Genomic DNA, 21,512 nt, shown 5'->3' on the forward strand with positions numbered 1-21,512 from the left:
GAAAGGATGTACGATATTCTTAAAGCATTTGAAAGCCTAGGACTATATGACAAAAGTAGATGCACTAGGAATGTTTTCTAGTTACAAATAATATTTACAACTCTTCTGAGAACAAAAATAATATTTTCAAGCCTCACCTAGAGCCCTTACTCTGCCACAACTGTTGTTTATCTTCGCTACTGAGAAAAGGTTTCAGATGCATGTCTAAATGCAATGTATTTTCTTCTTCTCCGTTTAATGTGGACACTTCGCTGAAGGCTCTTTAAGCCTCCCATGCATTCCATGTCAGAGGTTTGGTCTGAACAACATTAACCTCACTCTCATTCCTGTAAAGTCCAGACCATGAACACTTCTTACAGAAGCCTATAAAGTATCTCACTGCAGTATATTGTCAACAAATGGGTCCAATCCAGTTTTTCCATTTTGTATAATGGGATATACAGGCCAGAATGAACAAACATGGTGTCTTAAATTTGGCACTGAAGCACTTTGATTTTCAGATGTGGTAGAATGGGCAAAAATTACCTCAAAAGCCAGTTCCATAACTGTAGGCACCTAAATCTAAGAAGCTGGCCTCTCTGTCTCAGTGTTTTTCATATGAACAGTATTTGTCTATGCAATGCACCTTGATATCCAGCAATGACAGCTACTTTCCATATGAAAAGCATACTAACCCTCCCTCCTTCCCCCCCAAAAAAACCCAAAACCTCAAACCACAAAACCCTCCTGCACAAAAGCAAATGGAGAGAGAGAGAACACAGACAACACTTTAAATCAAAACTTGCCTATGCAATTCTCCAGTCCACTCTGAAGCTATTTAATTTGAAATATGGTGTACTTTCCAGGAGGATGAGGTACTTTTGCTGTAGCTAGTAAAGCAACTCTGGTTGTCACAACAACTGTAAATAGATAAAATCAATCAAACTGACAAAATACACTGTTATAAAAAAGTTCTGCAACAGTACAAGAACCACTATGACTATTTCATTTCATTCAAACTAAATTATGCTCAATAAATTAAACATAATGTGATGATAAAAAAAGCTACTTACAGCTTAAGTGGATTAGATTCTATGCATAATGGACTAGTAAACAGCAGACCCATACAAACTGAGGAAAGAGAATTCCATTTTAAACACTGAAACAGTATGAAGTTGACAATTGCAGAGTTATTAGCCAAATGTTAGGCAGTCAGCCAGTAGGCTTCAAAAAAAATTTCCTTAAGCAAGAGCAGCAAACATGGGGAGGAGTTAACGGTAAAAAAAAAAAAAAAAAACACGAAAGAGGAGAGGGAGAAGGAGAGGGAGAGGAAGAGGGAGAAGGAGAGGGAGAGGAAGAGGGAGAGGGAGAGGGAGAGGGAGAGGGAGAGGGAGAGGGGGGAAAGGAAAGGAAAGGAAAGGGAAAGGGAAAGGAAAAGGGAAAGGGAAAGGGGGAATTAAATTAACTCATGGGATATCTGTCACCAGAAGGGCCAGAATGGCAGATGATTAAGATCGTGTTAATGGAAAAAAAATCCAAAAAACAAAAACTGATTTAACATAAGAGGAAATACTTGAAATTAGCAGTTTAGTACCAAATACAAATCTAGAAAACTTCTCCATTAACAGCAAAGAGACAGCCATTTTATTCTGTTAGTCTGTTGTAATTCCCTTTAGAGTTCACTTGGATAATGAGCGATTAATGTCTGTGTGTATAAAACTAAAACTGTGTCCTAATTGGGTTTGGCTCAGCTAATTGCCTCTGATCAATAAAACTGACACATAGTATGCCTGTCCTTCAAGAATCTCACTCTGGGCCTCATTCCACGTCTCTCAAACAATGCTTCTGACATCCAGGGGAGCAGAAATTGGTCATGCTAATAGAAAATTGAAAGTAATACAGACAAACTTAAATAGAGCAGTAAGCACTGGGGAAATGTGTATTTTATTCAACTAAACCCCCCTTGTGCTTCATGACACATCCCATCCACTTGCAGCAGTTTTCTTAGCATTTTTGCAGTCCCTTCTCTGCAAACAGCATTTCTGTTGCTTCACTCACGTCAGCACAGAGACACCAGCAGAGCCTCCTAGTGCTGACAAAGCACACAGCAATAGAAAGGGGGTCCCTCCTGGAACACCTCTAAAAGGCTGAGGCTTTGCTAAACTTCTATCCCCCACATATCCTCCCCGTAAGCATAGCTACTGTCACACTGGCATTTTCTGGCACTGCAATGACAAGGAAAACACATGACTTTTTCCTCAAACAAACCAGTTATGCTTTATAGCCTGGGAGAACATCTTATCATATGATACAATGCCTACTCTAGTAAAATTACACACAAAACCAAAAAAAACCAACAGATGCAGACACAACATAACTACTTAATACTACTCCAAATACTATAGTACAGCATCCATTCATACTTAATACATCTTTTTCATTTCCTTGACAACAGGGTCAAGATTAGTCATACAAGCTATGCAGTCTACACAAGTATGTCTTCTAATTAATAGGCTAAACTTGACTGGCAGAGGCAGTCGCTGCCTGTAAGAACATGGGATCATCTTCCCAAAGGCACAACAGTGTTGCTTCTTTTGAAATCAGCTGTTAGCAGTGCATCCCCTCAGATCATTGCAACAGTAGTGACAAGGTAAGAGTCATTGGGAAAAGTGTAACCTAGTATTCTGATAGGAGGCAGGACATGAGACTCGTTTCTGCTTTTTTTCTGATGACAGTCTGCACTGTCCATAAAAATATCAGAGAAACTGTAACACACGTGTTCCTAACCTGCTTAACCAGGAGAAAGTAGCTTAGGAAAGCAACTCTGTGTCTATGTCAAATACCAGTTTTTAAGGTGTCCTGAGATTAAATAAGTCATGAATTGGACTTATCAGTACATTATCAGTAACCTTTTGCTCATTTAAGACGCATGCACTTCCAAGGAAATGGACACTAGCATACTTCTATTTTGCTTTTTCTATACACAGCTGTGCCCTCTAGTGGAACTGGCTAATACACTATATATTTTATTCTTTTATCAAAATCAGCAAACTCTATATGAACTTTAATACAATCAGTAGCTGGAGTTATGATCCTTGCTTTCTTTCAGGAAGCTGTCGTATTAACTTTGCAGAATTTAATTGTATTAAAGTTTCAAGATACTGAGAGAATCCAAATTATATAGTTCTAAATAAAGTCCTAATTTCTGAAGTATCCTTCCTATTAGTTATTTTTTGATAGAAGAAAATCCTGTTTTGTGGTCTTTTAGCTAATGTCAGAAATAGAGCAAATTCAACTATGCTGGGAAGAGGTAAAACAAGTTGAAGTAGTCTGGAGCTACTGCCAATTTATTCCAATGCCAATCAGAAAGGTAACAATTCATCAATCACCAGATATGATCTAAGGAGAATGGTAGATGAGGATCACGGAATTTCACTATTACATATCTCTACGACTATGATGTGTCTCCCTCCAAAGTTTTTTTCATAAAAACAGTGAAACCGAAGTAACAAATGCTCTGATTATTTTGTGCTCCAGTTAAATCTCATTTACAACACACTTATCCAGGCTCATAAATTCCAACTCCATTCTATTTTTTTTAATCATTATCTTGGTGCAGGGTACCATACATGCAAACTATTAGTTTGGATTAAGCCAATCTTCGAATGTTCCATAGAAAGTATTAAGTATAGAAATACAAATCTCATGCTGTCAGAAAGGTGGTCTATTAAAAAGTTAACATCTAAAATAGGTATTTGAACTTGTACTAATCTCAAGATTAGGTCCCATACTTCTTGTTGTATGAATCAAATATTTTTACTTGTGGGACAGAAATTATTTTTCCAGTTCTCACTGGAACTGACAATGATTACTATCCATATCTTTTTGTGCTAGTCTCCAGGACAAGCAAAAAATAAAACCAAAACCAACTTGCTTTATTGAGATAAAAAGATACTCTCTATTAATATAACATAAAAGCTTTGTGTCAGCTTCAGAACTTTATTACATAGCTAAAGCCCCAAGAGTTAGTACAGGTAAGAGCACAAATTAACTCTGATTAGGAAGCTGTAAAGGTTAATTTGGAAAAGGGAGCCCTTAGAAGCTGCTAGAAATTGTAATGAGGCCTCATGACAAATGAGACTATGACACATAGTTCTTATGATGTAATGCTCTAATTTAGTTTCTCCTTATGTCATGTGACCCTCCTGAAGCTTTGGGCACATAAGAGTCTTTGACAGATACCAGCCTTTCTTTTCAGCATGCAGTAGAATTCCTGCAAGAAATGCTGAATCAGACCTTAATACACACTTTTACTTTAGCCTTAATCAATGGTAATAATCAAGCTTTAGAATTAAATTTTATCTAAGTTATTTCTAACAACACTTAAGTCTTTTATCAGTACAGAACTAGCTAGAAAAATAAACTGTATAGAGACCAAGAGCTATAGTGTACACTAGTCAACTTTTAATCATATTCAACAGATCTTTAAAAAAAAAAATTTGCACCCAAAAATAAAAAATAGAGACTGCTAACCATGCTTACGGTTTGACCATAAGCCATTCCTTCCATATTTTTAATTCTCTCCACCTATCCCACTGCATGTGTGATATTGACACGACAAGAAGATCAAGATAAACATGTGAGCCGATAATTTACGGAGCTTGCAGAATCTCCTTCATTTGAAGTTCTAAAGAACCAGTTAAAAAAAACTCTACATAGTCTATTTGTAATTCACCAAGGCCCTTGAGCATAGCAGGTGCTTTTAGAAGTGTCTTCTACTCCTGTACTTCTAGGATTACTGTGACTGTTAGCACTATCTCAACACATTCCTTTTCCCAAATTCTACATCAAGATGACAATGAAATTGTACAACAGTCTTTGAATAGTTTCTTTTTAACTATGAAAGAAAAAACGGAATCTAAAAGTGTTTACTCACTATGAATTATTAGAGCTACTGCTGACAAAAACATTCATGATGAAATTGAAATTACGTAACAGAATAAATTAAGGTCTTCTCAAAGGAAAGGTGAAAATTAAAGGTTAAAACTTTTCCTTTGTTTTCTGAAAACTTTAATTCCCATAATATATATATTACCTAAGGCCAGATTGCACAGCTTTTGTCAGCATTCGTGATGCATGTCTCTGAATACATCACAAAACCACCTGTTGATTCAAGCCCTTCCCCTCTTTAGTCTGGAGAGTGGAGGTGGAAAGTCTCTACTTCTTGATATTGTTGTTGGGCAAGCAAGAGAAAAATACTGTCTAAATGTTATATGCTCTTTTACAGAACTTCATATGCAGTCTGCCACATAAGAAACAACCTACAGGCCCCACATTCTTCTAAAAGCAGACAAGCAGAAAATGGATGGGATTATGGTCTCACTTTTCCAGTTGATTGAATGTACTGCGAACCACTCCGAGTATACATATGCAGTACTGAATGACACACCCAACAGCCCCCCTCTGCATACATTCTCCTTGTAATAAATTATTTCAGTGCTCTCCATTTAATTTTTTGGAACTTTTAACCAAAAGCAAATTCCTAATTTTTTGGCTTCGAAATCTCAGCTGCCTTATCTGAAAATGGAAGTCTCAATTAAATGGAAATTTACAATTTCCCAGATTCATCTAAATCCTGGGTCCATGTTCCTCAAGTATTAACTGAGAACACACGGGGTGAAAGACTGTCTTCCTTTTACTGTGATTGTAAATACAGACATCCGGAAAGAGCAGCCAGTTGTTCTGAAAAGGTCTGATTCCACTTAAACCATCTCAAGATCACTGGAATGACTCATAACAGCTTTATTTGAACCTAAAAGCTTAATTAAAACTTTTCACTGTGTTATTTACTATTTGTAACAACTAACAGTTCCTTTTTATTATTCTTTTTAAGAACTACTAATATCTATACAAGCCTGACAGTTGGCAGTCTCCAAAGAAAACAGTGGTGGGCCACACAAACTTACAGCTCAACTACCTGCTTCACAAGAACTGTAAAATGCTGTCATCTGTCTCTTATTCCAAGAACGCAGCAGGCCGCAGTAGTTTTGCTCTCGATACTTTTGGATTTTATTGCAAAGTTCAATAAAAAAAAATTTATTGAACACCTTGAGTTCACTCCTTCACTATTATCGCTGATGTCAAAACCATTAAGGGGAGGGTCCCAACCTGCCAAGGAGCTTGATGCTGTTTTTAAAAAGCCGCACGCTGCAACGCCAGCGATCCAAATGCTTCTCGAACAGCTACCCTTGTAAACGGCCCGGCCTTCAGGCGCACTTCCACCCGCCTCTACTCGGACACATAATACGGAGTCCCAACTCTCCGCTAAGACGCCACCTCAGAAACAACCCTGTGAGGCGACCTGTGCCCTTAAGCCCCGCCGGAAGAGGGGGGGCGGCCCTCAACCGTCGCATGCTCGCGCCGCGCCTGGCACCGCCCCCGCAGGCTGAGGTGGGAGGTGCGGGCTGAGCTCCACCCCGCGCCCCGCCCCGCCCCGCCCCGCCGGCCCGGCGCTGGCCTCCGCAGCCGGGGGGAAACGGGACGATGCTGGAGACGCTGCGGGAGCGTCTGCTGAGCGTCCAGCAGGACCTCAGCGCTGGGTGGGTAGCGCCCCGGACCCGCGGGGCTGGCGGGGGGAGCGGGTGAGGGACTCGCGCCCTGCGGCCGGGCGGGGAGGGGGAAGCAGGTGACTGGGGGGTGGGGGAGGGCGGGGACTGGCCTGGCGAGCGGGAGGGAGGGAAAGGAAGAGGAGGAGAGTGCGGGGCGGGATCCCTCTCACCGCGGTTGCTCGGCGGTGGTTGTGATGGTGTACCGCTCGATGTTGGGACGGGTTGGAAACCTGGCCCCTGGGTCTTACCCACCGCCTCCCGCCCGCTCCTTTGCCGTCATGGCGGGCGGGGGGGCCCTGGCAGCTGCAGTTGGGGCTTGAGGAGAAGAGCAGCCTCGGGGTTTGGGAAGCAGCTGCGGTCGAGTGAAGGAAGGAGGGAATGAAATGGCTGTTCCGCGAGCACCAGGAAGATGCGAACGGCGTCAATTAACGCACTTCAGTTTTCCACGAAGTAACTTGACCTTTCGAGGTTTTATGGGTTCGCATAATTGCTTAAAGAGCATCGCTGCGCTCTGTTAGGCACATGAAAAGCTTTTCTTTCATTAGAAGGTTAGTTACTGTCGCTTGGGGAAAAGAAGTGCAGGATATGCAGAAAGAGCAGCTCCTTGCTTACATTAAAATACAGAAGGGTATTCTTTCTACATTGCCTCACAAGGTTTTTGTTTTTAAGTAGGCCCTGTATCAATGCTATTTTTAGTAGAAGCAGGTGGTCCAAATGAGTGTTACTGGAGGTCAGTGGATGGCTGGAGAACAAGGTTGTGCCTTTGCTGCAAACCTATTGGTTTGTAATGAGCCACAGGAGAGTGTCATGTTGTAATCAATTACTTTTAAAAACTGCGTGGTCTTTGGCAACATTGAGGCTGACTTATAATAGCCCTATGGTAAATATTTATATATAGTGATGGATGTCTGTGTAGTCCAGAAACTTAAAATAAATATTTTATAATGACTGATTTGCACCAGTATATGATGTTCTGCAGAAACTGATAGAATAAGCTGCCAATCAACCAGATAAGTTGCTTATATGTTATCTGTCTCAACTTAGCGAACAGTAATTTAATATTAAAATATCTTAAGAATACAGACTAAGGCATTGCTTTGTTTCTGGCTGGCTTTCTGTTTTGCTGTTATTTTTAGAACTTCTCACAGGGTTTGATGGCTTGGTACAATGCAACATTATTTTGAAAAATATGTTTTTCACATGATGAAAGAGGACAACATGCTGGATCCAATGGTCACTTAACTCTCTATCCCTGTTGCTGCAGTGGACTCCATGTGTTTCCATGTGGTCTCTTAATTTGCCCTCTTCATTGTACTGCAATATTTTGTTTTGTTGTGAGAGCAGTCTCTGATGTCATCGTTTCCATCTTTGTGTTCTAGCAGCTCCATTAATGTGCACTTGGACTGTCCCATCTTTATTTTTTTTTTATCTGGAGTGTATTCTTTGTTGCCTTTGGAAACCTGTATCTTGGAGCCATAGTAGCTAAGCCTGTGGAAGGCATCGGGATTTTTCCTGTAGTGTCCCTGTGGATTCAGGCGAGACCATGACCTGTCCTGGTTTTCCCCCTTTCCCTTCCTAGACAATGCAACAGCAATGCCATAGTGTTCTGGATTACCCCATTCCCAGTCTCAACAAAGTGGTAATAGAAGTAATTTTATGCTGTTAAGACTTTAGCTCAAAACGGTCAAAACACAAATAAGGTATTTCTGGTGTCAAGGATATTGGGTCAGTTGTGGCCAACTTGTTAACTACACATGAATGCTTGCAAAGTAGAATAGTTGGATTTCTTTAAACACTGGAAAGGGGAAGCTTTTTCAGGTCTTCTAAGTGAAGAATATCACTCCCAAAGGAAGAAGGGAATGTTTATGTACAGCTGAAAAAGATTAAATCTGGGACTGTGTGATCTAAAGAAAGAGCAGTTTAGCGTTATTAGCAATTTTTGTGTACAAAAAAATGAACTCCCCTTTCCATTGCTCAACTATGCCTGCTGTCTACTTCTGTGCATTTTGTGTGATATTCAGATTTTGACATATTTACCTGCAAGCAATCTTTTGCAGGAGGAGAAAAAAATAAAACAGCACACAACCAACAACAAAACACCAAGAAAACAAAAACAAACAGAACAGTGAGTTGTGTTTGTGCTCAGGCAGTAATTTGTGTGCTTCTGCCAGCTTGAGTGATGTGGCTCATGCTACATCTACTTTGTGTAGAGAACACTGCTGATAGGAAGCCAATGTTGTGTAGTCAAGTGATAAATCCTTTAACCTTTTCTTCTGACTGTCTGGCAGGTATTCTAGTGAGACAACTGGTAGCTGTGACCCAGCATTTCCTTCAGTCCCTGTGTGCAGAGTGGTGCTGCTGATAGGGGCTTGGGTGCATGCTGGGGAACGTGCCAGAAAAGACAGAAAAACTGCAGAACCTTCTGCAACACTGGTGTTCTTTCTCAGTGGGCTGTGGTTGTTGCTACTTGGCTTGACTATTATGAACTGCTCTCTAATAGGGAGTAGAGACCTGTCTTAGCAGGTCTTTTCTTAAGTTGTCGACCACTTAGTTTACTGTGGAGCTTTGAGGTTTCTTCTTAGAGTTTCTGGAAATTAGTGGTTGTCAAGACTGGGGGAATAATTTGGCTCACCCCAGAAGCAGCCTGACTATATATACTGGGGTATTTCTCAGTCACTGGGTCACTCCGGATTACATATCTCTGTGTCTGGAGGATACCTTTGGAGCTCATAGCTCATCTTCATCTTGCTCATGTCTGTGCGTCCTTCATTTCTTCCTAATCCTTGCTGTCCTGGACAGCTGGGACTCCAAAAGCCATAGAGACTGAGGACACCCATCATCTTGGTGGTCAGAGAATAGCCAGAGGTTTTGGTTCTCACTCTACCATGCCAACTTGAACTAGCACATAGAGGTTGACTGAAAAAGTGTAGACTGGAAAAGAGTTGTGGGTGGGGAGGTGTTGTTGATTGGAGGTTTGGATGGCTGGTTTGTTTGTTTGTGGTAGTTTTTTGGGGAGCAAGATACCAGTCGGTTTGAAATCAGTTGTAGGTGAAGTAAGCCTCAGATATGCTCAGTAGCAGGGCACTGGTGATGCTGCTGGAGATGCTGATAGTTGGCAGTAGAGAAGTTGTGCTCATGTGAGCTTTATGTTGGCAGACATGGCAAGTGGGTACCAACGTCTCTATGTGACTGTCACATTTTCCCTTGGCACATGTGCCTTCTTGTAAAGGGTGTTCTTCAGGATTTTATTGGATATTTCTATGCAGATCTTTAATACTTGTCTGCTAAGGAAGCAATATTGAGAGCTGGATGACTTGGTCATACAGCTCCCATTAAACTTTTCATACACAATTGTTTGATGCCCTTGTAGAAAAATCTTAACATTTAGAAGCAGTGTCAGCGGAAATAATTTTGTATGAAGTTTCCACAAAGCTAAGTGAAATTGATTTATTTGTGAAATAAGATGAAACAAAACGAACTGTAATAGACTGGAATCAACACATTGTATGTTCAAACAAATTGTTATCTGGTTTTAGTGTTGGAAATGTCTGATGGTTTTGTGTTTTGATTTATAGGTTGAAGACTTTGGGCGACAAATCAAGAGAAGCAAAAAAAAGCAAGCAGAGGTACTTCTGAACATCTTAATGTATAGCATTGATCTAGGATGCTCTTGTTAAAGAAAAACTTGAAAGTGGCTCACATATATGAGCAAGTTATAAGTACATTTGCATATAATTTTACAGAGTATTCTTCTGACAACAGAAAAGCTTAACCCTAATGTTGAGGAAATAGTTTGCTTAATGGAACCTTCATTGATAGGCCTAAATAATTTATTATGGCCATCAATCAATTTATAAATGACACTTTATGTGAGAGCATTATGTGTTATTGTAGTACTTTATACAAGATTCAGGTTGCAGTACACTGAAATGTAATTTACAATCTCTGAATCTCATGTACTAAATTTGTAATTCAGTTTTATTAGTGCAAGAATGTAAATTTGAGCCTTTTTATTGTGGAAAATGTATGTATAATGGAGTATTTCAGTTATCTGTTTCAAGAAGATTTAAGAATTGTGATGTGTGATGGTTTGGGTTGTTTTTATCACCTCCATTTTGGTGTATTGTTCATTCCTTCTACCTGTGTGAACTATGGGGAAAGACTATTTAATGTCTGTGAATGTTGCTTCTTCAAATAAACTCAGGTATGCTTTGGTGTAAAGCATGTTCTTATTAAACACAGTGTAGACACAAATTAGTTTTCAAACAAGCTCTGAACAAAAAATAAGGCATCTGAAAAACACTATATTCAGTTCTGGAGCTTGATGGTTGGATGTAAAGGTGTTTTAACAGAAGACTGGTTGTATTGGCAAGACACAAAACCTAAATTAAGAATGGATGAAGATTTGAACAAAACTACATTAGGCAGCTGCCTTCTCTGTACATTTCCAGTCTATAATATTTTTATTCATCTGGTCTACTGTAAAATATCCATTACTTTGAGAAAAGCACTGGGTGAACCAGTTGGATCATCACAAATAGGGGAATGCCAGTGTGACTTCTGCTTTGCTGATAAAGTTCTGGGACAAGCATAGCTTAGCTTGATTATAAGGATGTCTAAGAAGTTGTGAGTGGGGAGCGGAGGAGAGGCTGCTAAGAGTGGCATTGTGATGAGAGTTTGTTACTGATCATGAGATCAGGGAGTGAGTGATGTCTTCTCTAACAACTCTATCATTCAACTCCCATTCTTGTGAGGGCCTTTAACTTCCTTGACATCTGCTGAAAGAACAGCACAGCAGGTTGCAGTCAATAAGAGTTCTGGAGGGTGTCAGGGATAATTTATTGATACCCTCTTTATAACTTTTTTACCATGCAGTAATAGCCTCAGGAAAGCCAAAACTCATTGAGAATTGACATTTACAAGAGATGGTAAGGACAAGAAAAAAAGCTTCTAGCCTTGCATTGGTAATAAAAGGCTGAACAAAGAAAATACAGGATTGTTGATGAATAGGGTGGATGATTTTGTGACAGCAAATGTAGATGCTTTTGAGGTACTCAGTGCCTTCATTGCTTCAGTCCTAACAGACAAGGTCTCCCAGTTCTCTGTGCTTAGTGAAAGGGTTGAAGGAAGAGACTGACCAGCAGTAGATGAAGATCAGTTTGGGAAACTCAACCCATAAAAGCCCATAGGAACATATGGGCCAAGAGGTACTTCATTAAATTTAAGAAGTACAAATCCAAAGTCTTTCCCTGGGGAGAAAGTATCCCCTGCAACAATGCAGGCTGGAGTTGACTGACTCTCTGGGAAGCAGCTTTGAGGGTCTTGGCACACAGCAAGCTGAACGTGAGCAGAAACATGCCTGGCAGCAAGGAAGGCCAACAGCTTTCTGGTCTGTATGAACAGGACCACAGGCAGAAGGATTGAGGGAGGTGATTATCCCCTGCACTCAGCACTCCATACACCACATGTAACTACTCCAGTTTGGGCCTCTAATGTGAGAAAGACACTGATAACCCGGAGCAAGTTCAGTGGAGGGGCCACCAAGATGTTTGGGGCTGGAACTCTGTGTTTGAGGAGAGACTGAGACAGGGGCTTGTTGAGCCTGGAGAAGAGATGACTTTAGGGAGACCTGACAGCAGCCTGTCTTTACCTATGAAGAGGTTATCAAAGAGATTGATATGTGGTGGGAACACAAAAGGTGATAGGCGTGAGTTGAAACGAGATGTTCCGACAGGAAAAGACTGTGAGGAAAAACTTTTTCCTTGTGAGGATGGCAAAGCAGTGGAACAAGTTTCTCACAGAACCTGTGAAATTTCTGTCCTCAGAGGTTTTCAACTTGCAGTTGGACAAAGCCCTGAGCAAGCTGGACTGATCCTGTAGCTGCTGCTGCTTGGGACAGGGTGTTACACTAGGTACCACCTGAGGTCCCTTTCCACCTCACTGATTCTATTGCTTTTCTCTTGATTTAAGGAAAAAATATTTCATTTATGGTATTTGGGTTTTTTCCATTCAAATTGTTTGGATGACAGTGCAAAACAGTCTGTTCTGGTCATCATCCGAGAGGCAAATCTTGCATAACATTGAGATCTTCATGTAAGACATCTGTAAAAGTGCTGCATTGTTAGTTTTCTTTAACTTTTATATTTCAAGCTGTTATTAATGAAAATGTATACATCCAATAGGAGATCATTAGACCATTAAACTGGCAAAGGTTCTTTAGCTTAATATTTATTTTTAAAGTAGAATATATTAAGTGCAGTTTGTATATTGAGAGACAAAGAACTTATGTAGTGGTCTTATTTTCAGAATGTTTCTGTCCTCTGTTTCAAATTAAAACAATGTTCACCTCGCATGTTTGTTAACTGTTACTAAAAAATTATCTCATAAAAGTTGTTTTTAATGGACATAGTCAAAAAGAGGTACGAGTGGCCTACCATAAAATAACAAGGGGAAAAAGCCCAACCCTAGCTTAGGGGTATTCTTGTAAGATACACTGTGTAATGCACTTTAAACTGGAATTGACAAAATGTTTGTGAAAGTTAACAGTAGGGCATATTTCTGTACTCAGCAGATCTGTCAAATGCAGATGTGTGTGCACACATTTTTTTATAACGGTCTTCTATTAACATTTGTATATTTACAATTTCTCTTACAGAACTGTTCAGTCTTTGCCAGAGTTTTCTGCTGGACTGGAATTACTTAGTAGGTATGACCTTCCATTTCTTAGCATCTGCTTCCTATAATTTCAGAAATAAATTTATTAGGTTAAGGAAATGAGAGAAAAATCAATGTGTTGCTAATAGGTTTTTTAATGTTCTACACTTATTAGAGTGGGGGTGAGTACTGAATGATAAATACGTTTAAAGCTTGCCCAATCCTTAATGCTGTCATGTTAATGAAACAGAAGTTCTGGACAAAAAGCAATATTTGAAAGATGACTTTAGTTCATGGTCTAATGCACGGAGATGAAGGAGACCAGCACTGAGGCCCAGCCTGTGGTTTTAATTTGATGTTTTATAACTTTTCCATATTTGTTATGATTTCATTCTGCTATAATAGAGACAGTGTGTCTGTCATTGCTGTGATAAGAAAGAGTGTTCCATGTGTATTTAGTCACATTTTTCTGAGTAACAGAAGCTACCTCTATTATAAATTTCCTTTGTATATTTATATTTTTTAAAAAATCTATTTCTTTGGTTGGGGGGAGTGTGATTGCAATTTTTTTCATTTTCTTAATGAAATTGGGTTCCAAGTAGTGCTTAAGGCTTTTACATGTAGTCTTCTAAATATTTGTGGGTCCATTTACCTCTTAATGTACACTAGCAGGTTAAAAAATATGAATCAGTTTTTCTTTGAAAGAAATTATTTCTTACTGTATATTTGTCTTGGTAGAACAGTCAATGCCAGAAAGAATTGTACTGAACTTTAAACTGTGATTTCTGCTAGTCTCCGTAAATGTAAGCACAGTGGTATCGATTAAATCCTCTTTCTTTGTAAGGGGAACAGTGTAAGAATAATCATTTATCTTTCTTCAGATATGAAGATGCTTGGGCTGCCCTTCACAAAGGAGCCAAAGATTGTGCAAAAGCTGGAGAGGTAAGAAGAGATAACAATGTCACACTTGAAATAACTTCAAATGTGTAAATAATTTTAAACTAAAATTTTTAGTACCAGCATGCTGGATTGACTCTGACCACTAGTTAAGCACCCACACAGCCTTGTTCACTCCTCCACCAGTGGGACAGAGGAGAGAACAGGAAGAACAAAAATGAGAAACCTCATGGTTCAAGATAAAGACAGTTGAAGGATAGAGGAAAAACAAGCAGTGCAAAAGCAGTCACTCACAACCTCCCACAAGCAGACCAATGCCCAGCCAGTCTCAGAGCACTGGTTACCTTGGAAGACCAAACTCTTAGTTTTTATTGTTGAGCATGATGCTACATGATATGAACTATCCCTTTGGCCAGTGGTCAACTGCTCCAGCTGTGTCACCTCTGAACTTCTTGCCCAGCCTACTTCCTGCAGTGAGAACAGGGATGAGTGGGGAAGAGAGAACAACTTGACACCATCCAAGCATTGTTCAGCAGTATCCAAAATACTGGTGTGTTATCAACACTCTTTTGGTCAGAAATCCAAGACGTAGCACCATATGGGCTGCTATGAAGAAGGTTAACTCCATCTCAGCTGGATCCAGTAGAACTAGTATAATGAAAAAGTGATGCTCTGTATTGCTGCTTGGGAAAAATGTGAAGTTGCATTGTTTTTTAGTCTTTCAAGAGGGTGATTGACAGGCAGCTGATAGAATGGATCAGTGTCCAGTTCCTCTTGTTTCTCGCAGCTCTTTCCGATTTGATGGCACTCAGTGTACAATTAATATTCTTAAAGTATTAATTATAGATATTGTAAAAAATAATACATTCTCTGTGATCACAAGGTATCGTCTAACAAGAAATATGTGAAGTTCATTATCCTGATATTTCAATTACCATAACAAACATCAAGCATGAGAGCATAGTGCTTTTGAAGTACTTTTCAACTGATATGCTGACACCCAGACTTGCTTGTTTTCTGTCCTGTGTTCAGGTAATTGCAATCAAGAAAGTGATGGTAAAAAATAAGACATATCCAGAAGTTCAGGTTGTTGGTTTTTGCACTCTTCTGCCATTATTTGAAAGATTTTAAGTTAGTTAGGATTATTATTTTGAGATTACTTAAGACATCTTAACATTACCAATAAATGGTAGTGTAAACAATAATGTAATTCAAGCACTAAATAATGTGATACAATGAGAACAACTGCAAAAATGATGTTGCATGTTATTGCTGTAGCTCTTTAAAAGTGAGGTTCTGGGAGAGTACAGAATATATTTGGGGTTCAGGCATGTTGGTGGTTAGTGTCAGGCTAGGGCTGTTGCACTGACGGTGTTTGCTGCCCTCTCCTAGTGGGCAGGAAACAGCAAGATTTGGCTGTCTGGCTGAAAAGATTCAGGAAATGTCTGTGCTTTCTCCTAACTTTGTTTAATTTTCTTGGCCTGAAAGTAAAGTGTCAAGTCATATGGTTTATTTCTGGAATGAAGGGAAAGAAAACTTGCAGTAAGTGCTAGCAATGCATTGGTCTGTGCAAGACTTTCCATTTCAAGCCCTGTTTAAGGGGCAGACAAAGGGGCAGCCAGGGTAAGCCGGGTGGCCAGGACACAGAACAGGACTGAGGTGTGCCGTTCTCTGGCCTGGCTGACACCTTCACTTTGGCCGCTTGCATTGTCCCTGACTCTTCTGGTTTCTGTAGCTGTCTTGTCCGTATCTTTTTGCAATGCTAAAAAGCTCACTGCTTCACGTGTTTTGAAGAGGTATATTTAGGGTAAAAAAGATATTATATTCTTCTTTCTCTTGCCTAATAGTATGAACCACCTTTTCCACATGTTCCAGTGAAAACCTTCAGTTATTAGAGATTAAGTTCTCTCTGCCAGATTAGTGTGTTTTACTGCTCATGATAATTTTTTCAGGAGATACCTGAAATGACTTGCTTATAATTTTGTAATACTTGCGATAGTTTGTTTTCAAAATTGTAGTTCTGAAAACTAGGTGAGGTTTCGTATATATGAAACCAATGTAACCTTAATCTCTTGTATTATGGCTGTTTGGGAAAATTAGAATGAAAAACTTCCCAAGACACTTTGAAATCTTCCATGAAATTTGGATGTTTACTTTTGGGAGAATAAAAAATACGTATTGCTTGTGCTTTTTTCTTTGTTTTTGTTTTGTTTTGTTTTTTTAATAAAAGTAGAAAATACAGCGTTCAGTAAAATAAGAATGACTGCAGTATATCTGACCTAAAGGTTCACTTCTCCAGTATCCTATTTCTGGTTCTGGCCAGTAGCAGATAAGCTGCTCCTGCTCTGTTGCTTATAAATGATGAATAGAGAAAGGAAAGTGAAAATTTTGAGCTATAATTACTATCTGCAGTCTTACCATGTTAAGTTATAGATGCTAACTACTGCTTCCATCTACAAAATCGTCCTAAAAATACTGCTTTTAGATGATTGTAATTTTAGCTGTATTCAATTATCTGTGGGATGAAATGTTTTTTATGATGTTTGCCTCCATCTCATGGTGTGGGTTTGTTTGTTTTACTGTTTAACTGATATAAATTCCATATCTCATTCTCAAAAAGAGACTTCATTAAAATAAGGATGTTGGTCTTCTGAAGTGTTTCATTATTCACTGGGCTTTGGAATAAGTTTTCAAACCTTGTCTGGTAAAATGGGATGACTTTTTGACAGGGACAGGTAGCTGGAGGAATTTGGAAGTGCGAGAACTTGTCATTCGTCTAAAAGAATCTGCCTGAAGTGAATATAATTGTAAATCTTTGACAGCTTCCTTTGCCTGTTTCTCAGACTTTCAGTTTCTGCAACTGAATTCTACCAAAACTGAGTAATTCCGAATGCAAGTACAGTCAAGGGCTGCATTTGTGTGCTAGAGGAAGAATGGGTAATGGAACTAAAAGCAGGGAAACTGTAATTGAATCATCTCAAGTATCATATATAAGGGAAACATTTGTTACCTAAGATCTCTTGATCTGGCTATTTTTATAGAATCTGACCTATGTAAATAAAATATTTAAGAAGCGTGTCCTGTTCTCATTATACCATTGTCTAATCAGTTAGGAAGAATCAAACAACAAAAATTGAACGAGTGTAGAAGTGTGTTCATAAAGACTGGCAATTACTGTGGTGAAGTTTATCACAAGAGCAGAAGAACAGGATCATTATAAAGGCAACTTTGAAAAAAATGGAATTCCCTTGATTTCATTATCTAGAGTATTTTGAATAAGATTAAATTGGTATGACTAGCAGCATTAGACTAAGTTACTGATCTAAGTAAGCCTTACATTGCAGCACTGCAATGCTACTATTGTGTACTAGTGTAACATTGCTGACAAAATTCCAGATGCATGTTATTTACAGTTAATAAAAATCCATAAAATATTTCCGGAATTGATTAGTATATTGAGAAATAACTTTCTTCTTGTTTTGATCAATGCTTTTTCATAGAAATATTTCATACTACAGCGGCTTTCTTGAGCATGTTGTATATTCACTTGAGAAGTACACAAGTGGCAATGCTATATGGTTGCTATACTCACCTTATGCTTGCAGGCACATCAGTCCTAAAACTTAGTCAAGATGCTTCCTATTTATATAGGTACATAAATTCGCAAGTAAATCAAATAACCTGTTTGTTTCAGCTGGTGGATAGTGAAGTGGTGATGCTTTCTGCACATTGGGAGAAGAAAAGGAACACTCTGGTTGAACTACAGGATCAGCTCCAACAAATACCTGGGTTTTTAGCAGATCTGGAATGCCTCACTGCAAGTCTAGGTAAGGTTTTACAGATATAACAAGTATTCAAGTCAGTACAGAGGATTAGACTGAAGTTCAGCTGTTGTGAAGTTTGCAATTATAAAATTTAATTTTGCTTTCCAAATGCATCCCTTCTATTGTAAATCAGTAGTTCTTAAACAAACAGTTTTTTTAAAAAGAGCAAAATTAGCAGTGGTCGCTCTCCCAGCAGTCAAAATTTTGTATGTGTTATTATTTGGAAAAAAACCCCAACCAAACAAAAAACCCCACAAACAAAAAACAAGAACCTGTGACAACTGCATATCTTGGTGTGAACAACTGAAAACTGGTATTCTTGTGGTCTTTTTAAATTTCTGAAGATTTGTAAGTAGTGTGAACATCCGTGTATATAGTTGCTTCTCTTTGCTTGAGTCTGCGTTATTTTAGATAATAATTCATTTTAAATCATGGTTTGTTGGGTGGGGGCAGAAATTTACCTGGTTTGGGACACTTTCAAGAGAGTAATTGTTGGTTCCAAAGCTAGCTTCCATAGTTTAAGTTAGTGTACAGGGTTAAGCTCTTCTGAAGTGATACCCGGCTTTTTCATAGGTGCAACTAGCAATGCTATATATTCAGGTTACCAAATGCCTCATGTTTTAGATGGATTCCAGTGTTTATAACTTTATCAAATGTTATCCTGTTGATTTAATTTACAAGATTAAAAGATGAACACTTTAGTGGACTACATCTGGAAACCTCTCATACAAAACAGCTGATCCACTGCTGAAAACAAAATTAGGAAAAAATATTCTGTCCTCATAGTCTCTGAAAAGCTCTGGTGCTCCTGAGACTTGAAATGGGGATGTAGCATTTGACAAGTAGAAAGCTCATTTGTCAACAGTAGGCCTCTTGCTGCCTCCATGAAAATCTGTTCATCAAATTAAAGGTTTGAAAAACTGCTGCCTGTGCATGGATTTTGGTAGCTAAGTTCCCCAGGGACTCTGCTTATACTATTCTTGCACCACCTGGGAAGTATGCAGGAATTCTTCATGTAATTGCAGCTCTTGTTTTTTGTGAGGTGGGCCGGATTTGTGTGCTGGCATCTGATGTGAAAAAAAGGAGGGTTCTTTTCTGTGTTCAAAGGCTACTTTCTCATTCTTCTGTGGTCAGTGGATATACACAAATAGGCTTTTGTTATTAGGTAGGCTGTAATAACTTTGCTATTTCTTTCTGAACCAAGGAATAGATTTCATTTTTTATTACAATTATCTTATACCACCTTGTTTAATAAGACTTTATCATGTGTTGTAACAATTTAATGTTGGCTCTTTGGAAAGTTTAATTATTTTCTAAAGAAAAATCAATTCAAATAATGATTTTTTAAAAAATACTGATTTTAATATCATCATGCACAAAGTGATGCAGTCCACTGGTAGACCAAAGATAAACAATATAATAAAAACCAAATGGAATTGTCTTTATAGTTCAGAGCTGCAAATGTTATAAATCCTGATGAATTTGGGTTACCTTCCCATTCCTAATGTTATAGTTTTATGAACCGGAATTAATCTCACCCTGATTGTAGAATTACTTGGAGAAGGCTCAGTGTCTCTGGAATTTTTTTATATTGCACAAGCAGGATTTAAGTAAGCATTAACCAGTCTGCTTAGGGAAGCTAATGAACTTTGAAGTCTACTGCTAAGGTTGTGAGATTTGAACCATATCTTCTAGCTTAATCTGAGGTGTCAGATTTCAAGTAGTTTACCTAAAAGTTTTTATTAGTTCTTCCTAACCACTCTGTGTTTTTTGGAGGTGGTTGTGGTGTTTCGTGTTTTCTGTGTTTGTTTTGGGTTTTTAATGTTTTCTTTGGGGTTTTTTGTTTGTTTTGGTTTTGTTTGTGGTTTTTGTTGTTGTTTTTGTTTTGTTTTTCCCTGATAAGTCTTACAGAGTCTATTTGAAGTGAAAAGTCTAATTTGTACCAAATTCAGTATCTACACTTCTGGAAGTGATTTAATAGAAATTTACCGTGACATTCTCTTCACTGTTTTTAGTTTTTATAACTCTGAACTATCTGCTTTTTGTAAATGTAACCTGTTTTCACTTCTCCACTGTGTCTGTGAATTTTAAATGAGTGAAACATTCTGTAAAAAAAAAAAAAAAAAGTGAATATAGAATTATGAACTACTGTGTCCCGAGTTGTACATCCAAGATCTAATTTGGCTAATCTTCATCATTTCAGAAAAGTAATAGTTCTGTGTTGTCACACGATATGCTTCTAATAAATTATCAGTTTTCATTTTGAAAGTAGGTAGGCAACCTGGCTGCTTTTGATAAAAGAAATTTCAGATAATGGAAATGAGCATTTTAAGTGACCTACTTAAAACTGGTATGAGTCACATACAGATTCTTCAGCTTTTGCAGTGCATCACAAGACACATTTTCGTTAGCACTTTAACTCGGGTACTCACATTGTCAGTCATCCCTCCCTTTGAGTAAAACGTCTGTCTTTATTTGATAAATTTATCGTATTATGCAATGTCTTGTAGCTGCTGTTGAAAACTTTGAAGAAAAAATTACTCTCATGTAAAAGTGAAAAGGGCATTTATTGCCCTTTCAAAGTCCAGAATTTGAAGCATCACTGAGCCAATTTTTATTTGAGATGTTGTAGAATATATCTGCTTGCTGATATCTGACATACTTGTCTTAGTATGAAATATGCTTCAGGTTTGAGGAGGGGCATTTTGCTCAAATATCCATTTTGATTTTGGCAAATCAATGTGCAGAAACCTTGATCCAGATCCAATTTTTCCTTTTTATTTTTCCTTTTTTTTTTTTTAAAGTTTTGAGAGCTGTAAAAACTTTTTACTTTAAGTAAGTAATGATTTGCACAGTTGGGAAAATGTTTAAAGAAAATAATATTATGAATAAGAACCATTTTTTCTAACTGGTTGACTGGTTGTCTAAAAACCGCTGTTACTTTTCTTGCTTTTGTGGTTTTCATTGCCTGAGATGAAACAACATTTACCTTTTACTGAGAAAATCAGGGAAAATATTGAGGAGGTGTAAGTAAAATCAAGGAATTTGAATAATTGAATGTAAAGATACCTATGTTCAATAGAGTTTTTGTCTTTCATAGGCTCTAGGGCAGAATGCTTCAGTGGAGAGAGTTGTACAAGGCAGAGAGATATATGTATAAAAGGCATGTAGTTTGGTGTTGTAAACTTGGAAACATCTGTGGCTTGAATACAGAAGGAAAGATATCCTGGTATACTTGCAATGTAGCTTCAGCAAAGAAGACGCTTCAGCTTCTTGTAGATGGTATGATAACTAGCTGGGTTTAAGGTCTTTTCTTTAAAAAAAATCAAAATTGAGAGCTAATAGAACTGTAATTATGTAAAGATATTTTTTTTCAAGTGTTGCAGCTGAATTGAGATTTTCCCATATATGTTTCTTTCATTTCTCATTTTAAGCTTTTAGTACTCTGTGTCACTGCCTGACATAGATTTTTTTTTTTTTAATCTAATTGTTTCCATCCTCTCTGTTTTCTGTCTTTTTGCCTTTTAGTCAGAAAATTAATCATCTCCGT

At 38.3% G+C, this 21,512-nt stretch overlaps 1 protein-coding gene across 2 annotated transcripts in view; it reads left to right on the forward strand.

Annotated features, from left to right (window-relative positions):
* Positions 1-6,487: 6,487 nt before the first annotated feature.
* The window catches only part of DTNBP1 (dystrobrevin binding protein 1), a 72,867-nt gene continuing 57,842 nt past the window's right edge, over positions 6,488-21,512 (forward strand). The window contains exons 1-5 of one of the 2 annotated variants that reach the window (XM_080340361.1): positions 6,488-6,578; positions 10,163-10,213; positions 13,243-13,293; positions 14,123-14,183; positions 17,833-17,965. In XM_080340361.1, coding sequence (XP_080196487.1) covers positions 6,523-6,578; positions 10,163-10,213; positions 13,243-13,293; positions 14,123-14,183; positions 17,833-17,965 — 352 coding nt within the window. In that variant the 5' untranslated portion in view covers positions 6,488-6,522. Of the gene's footprint in view, positions 6,579-6,914; positions 7,136-10,162; positions 10,214-13,242; positions 13,294-14,122; positions 14,184-17,832; positions 17,966-21,512 lie in introns of those variants that run through there. The other variant, XM_080340362.1, reaches the window with a different exon arrangement.

This window comes from Nesoenas mayeri, assembly GCF_963082525.1.
Source record: "Nesoenas mayeri genome assembly, chromosome: 2".
Classification (NCBI taxonomy): Eukaryota; Metazoa; Chordata; class Aves; order Columbiformes; family Columbidae; genus Nesoenas; species Nesoenas mayeri.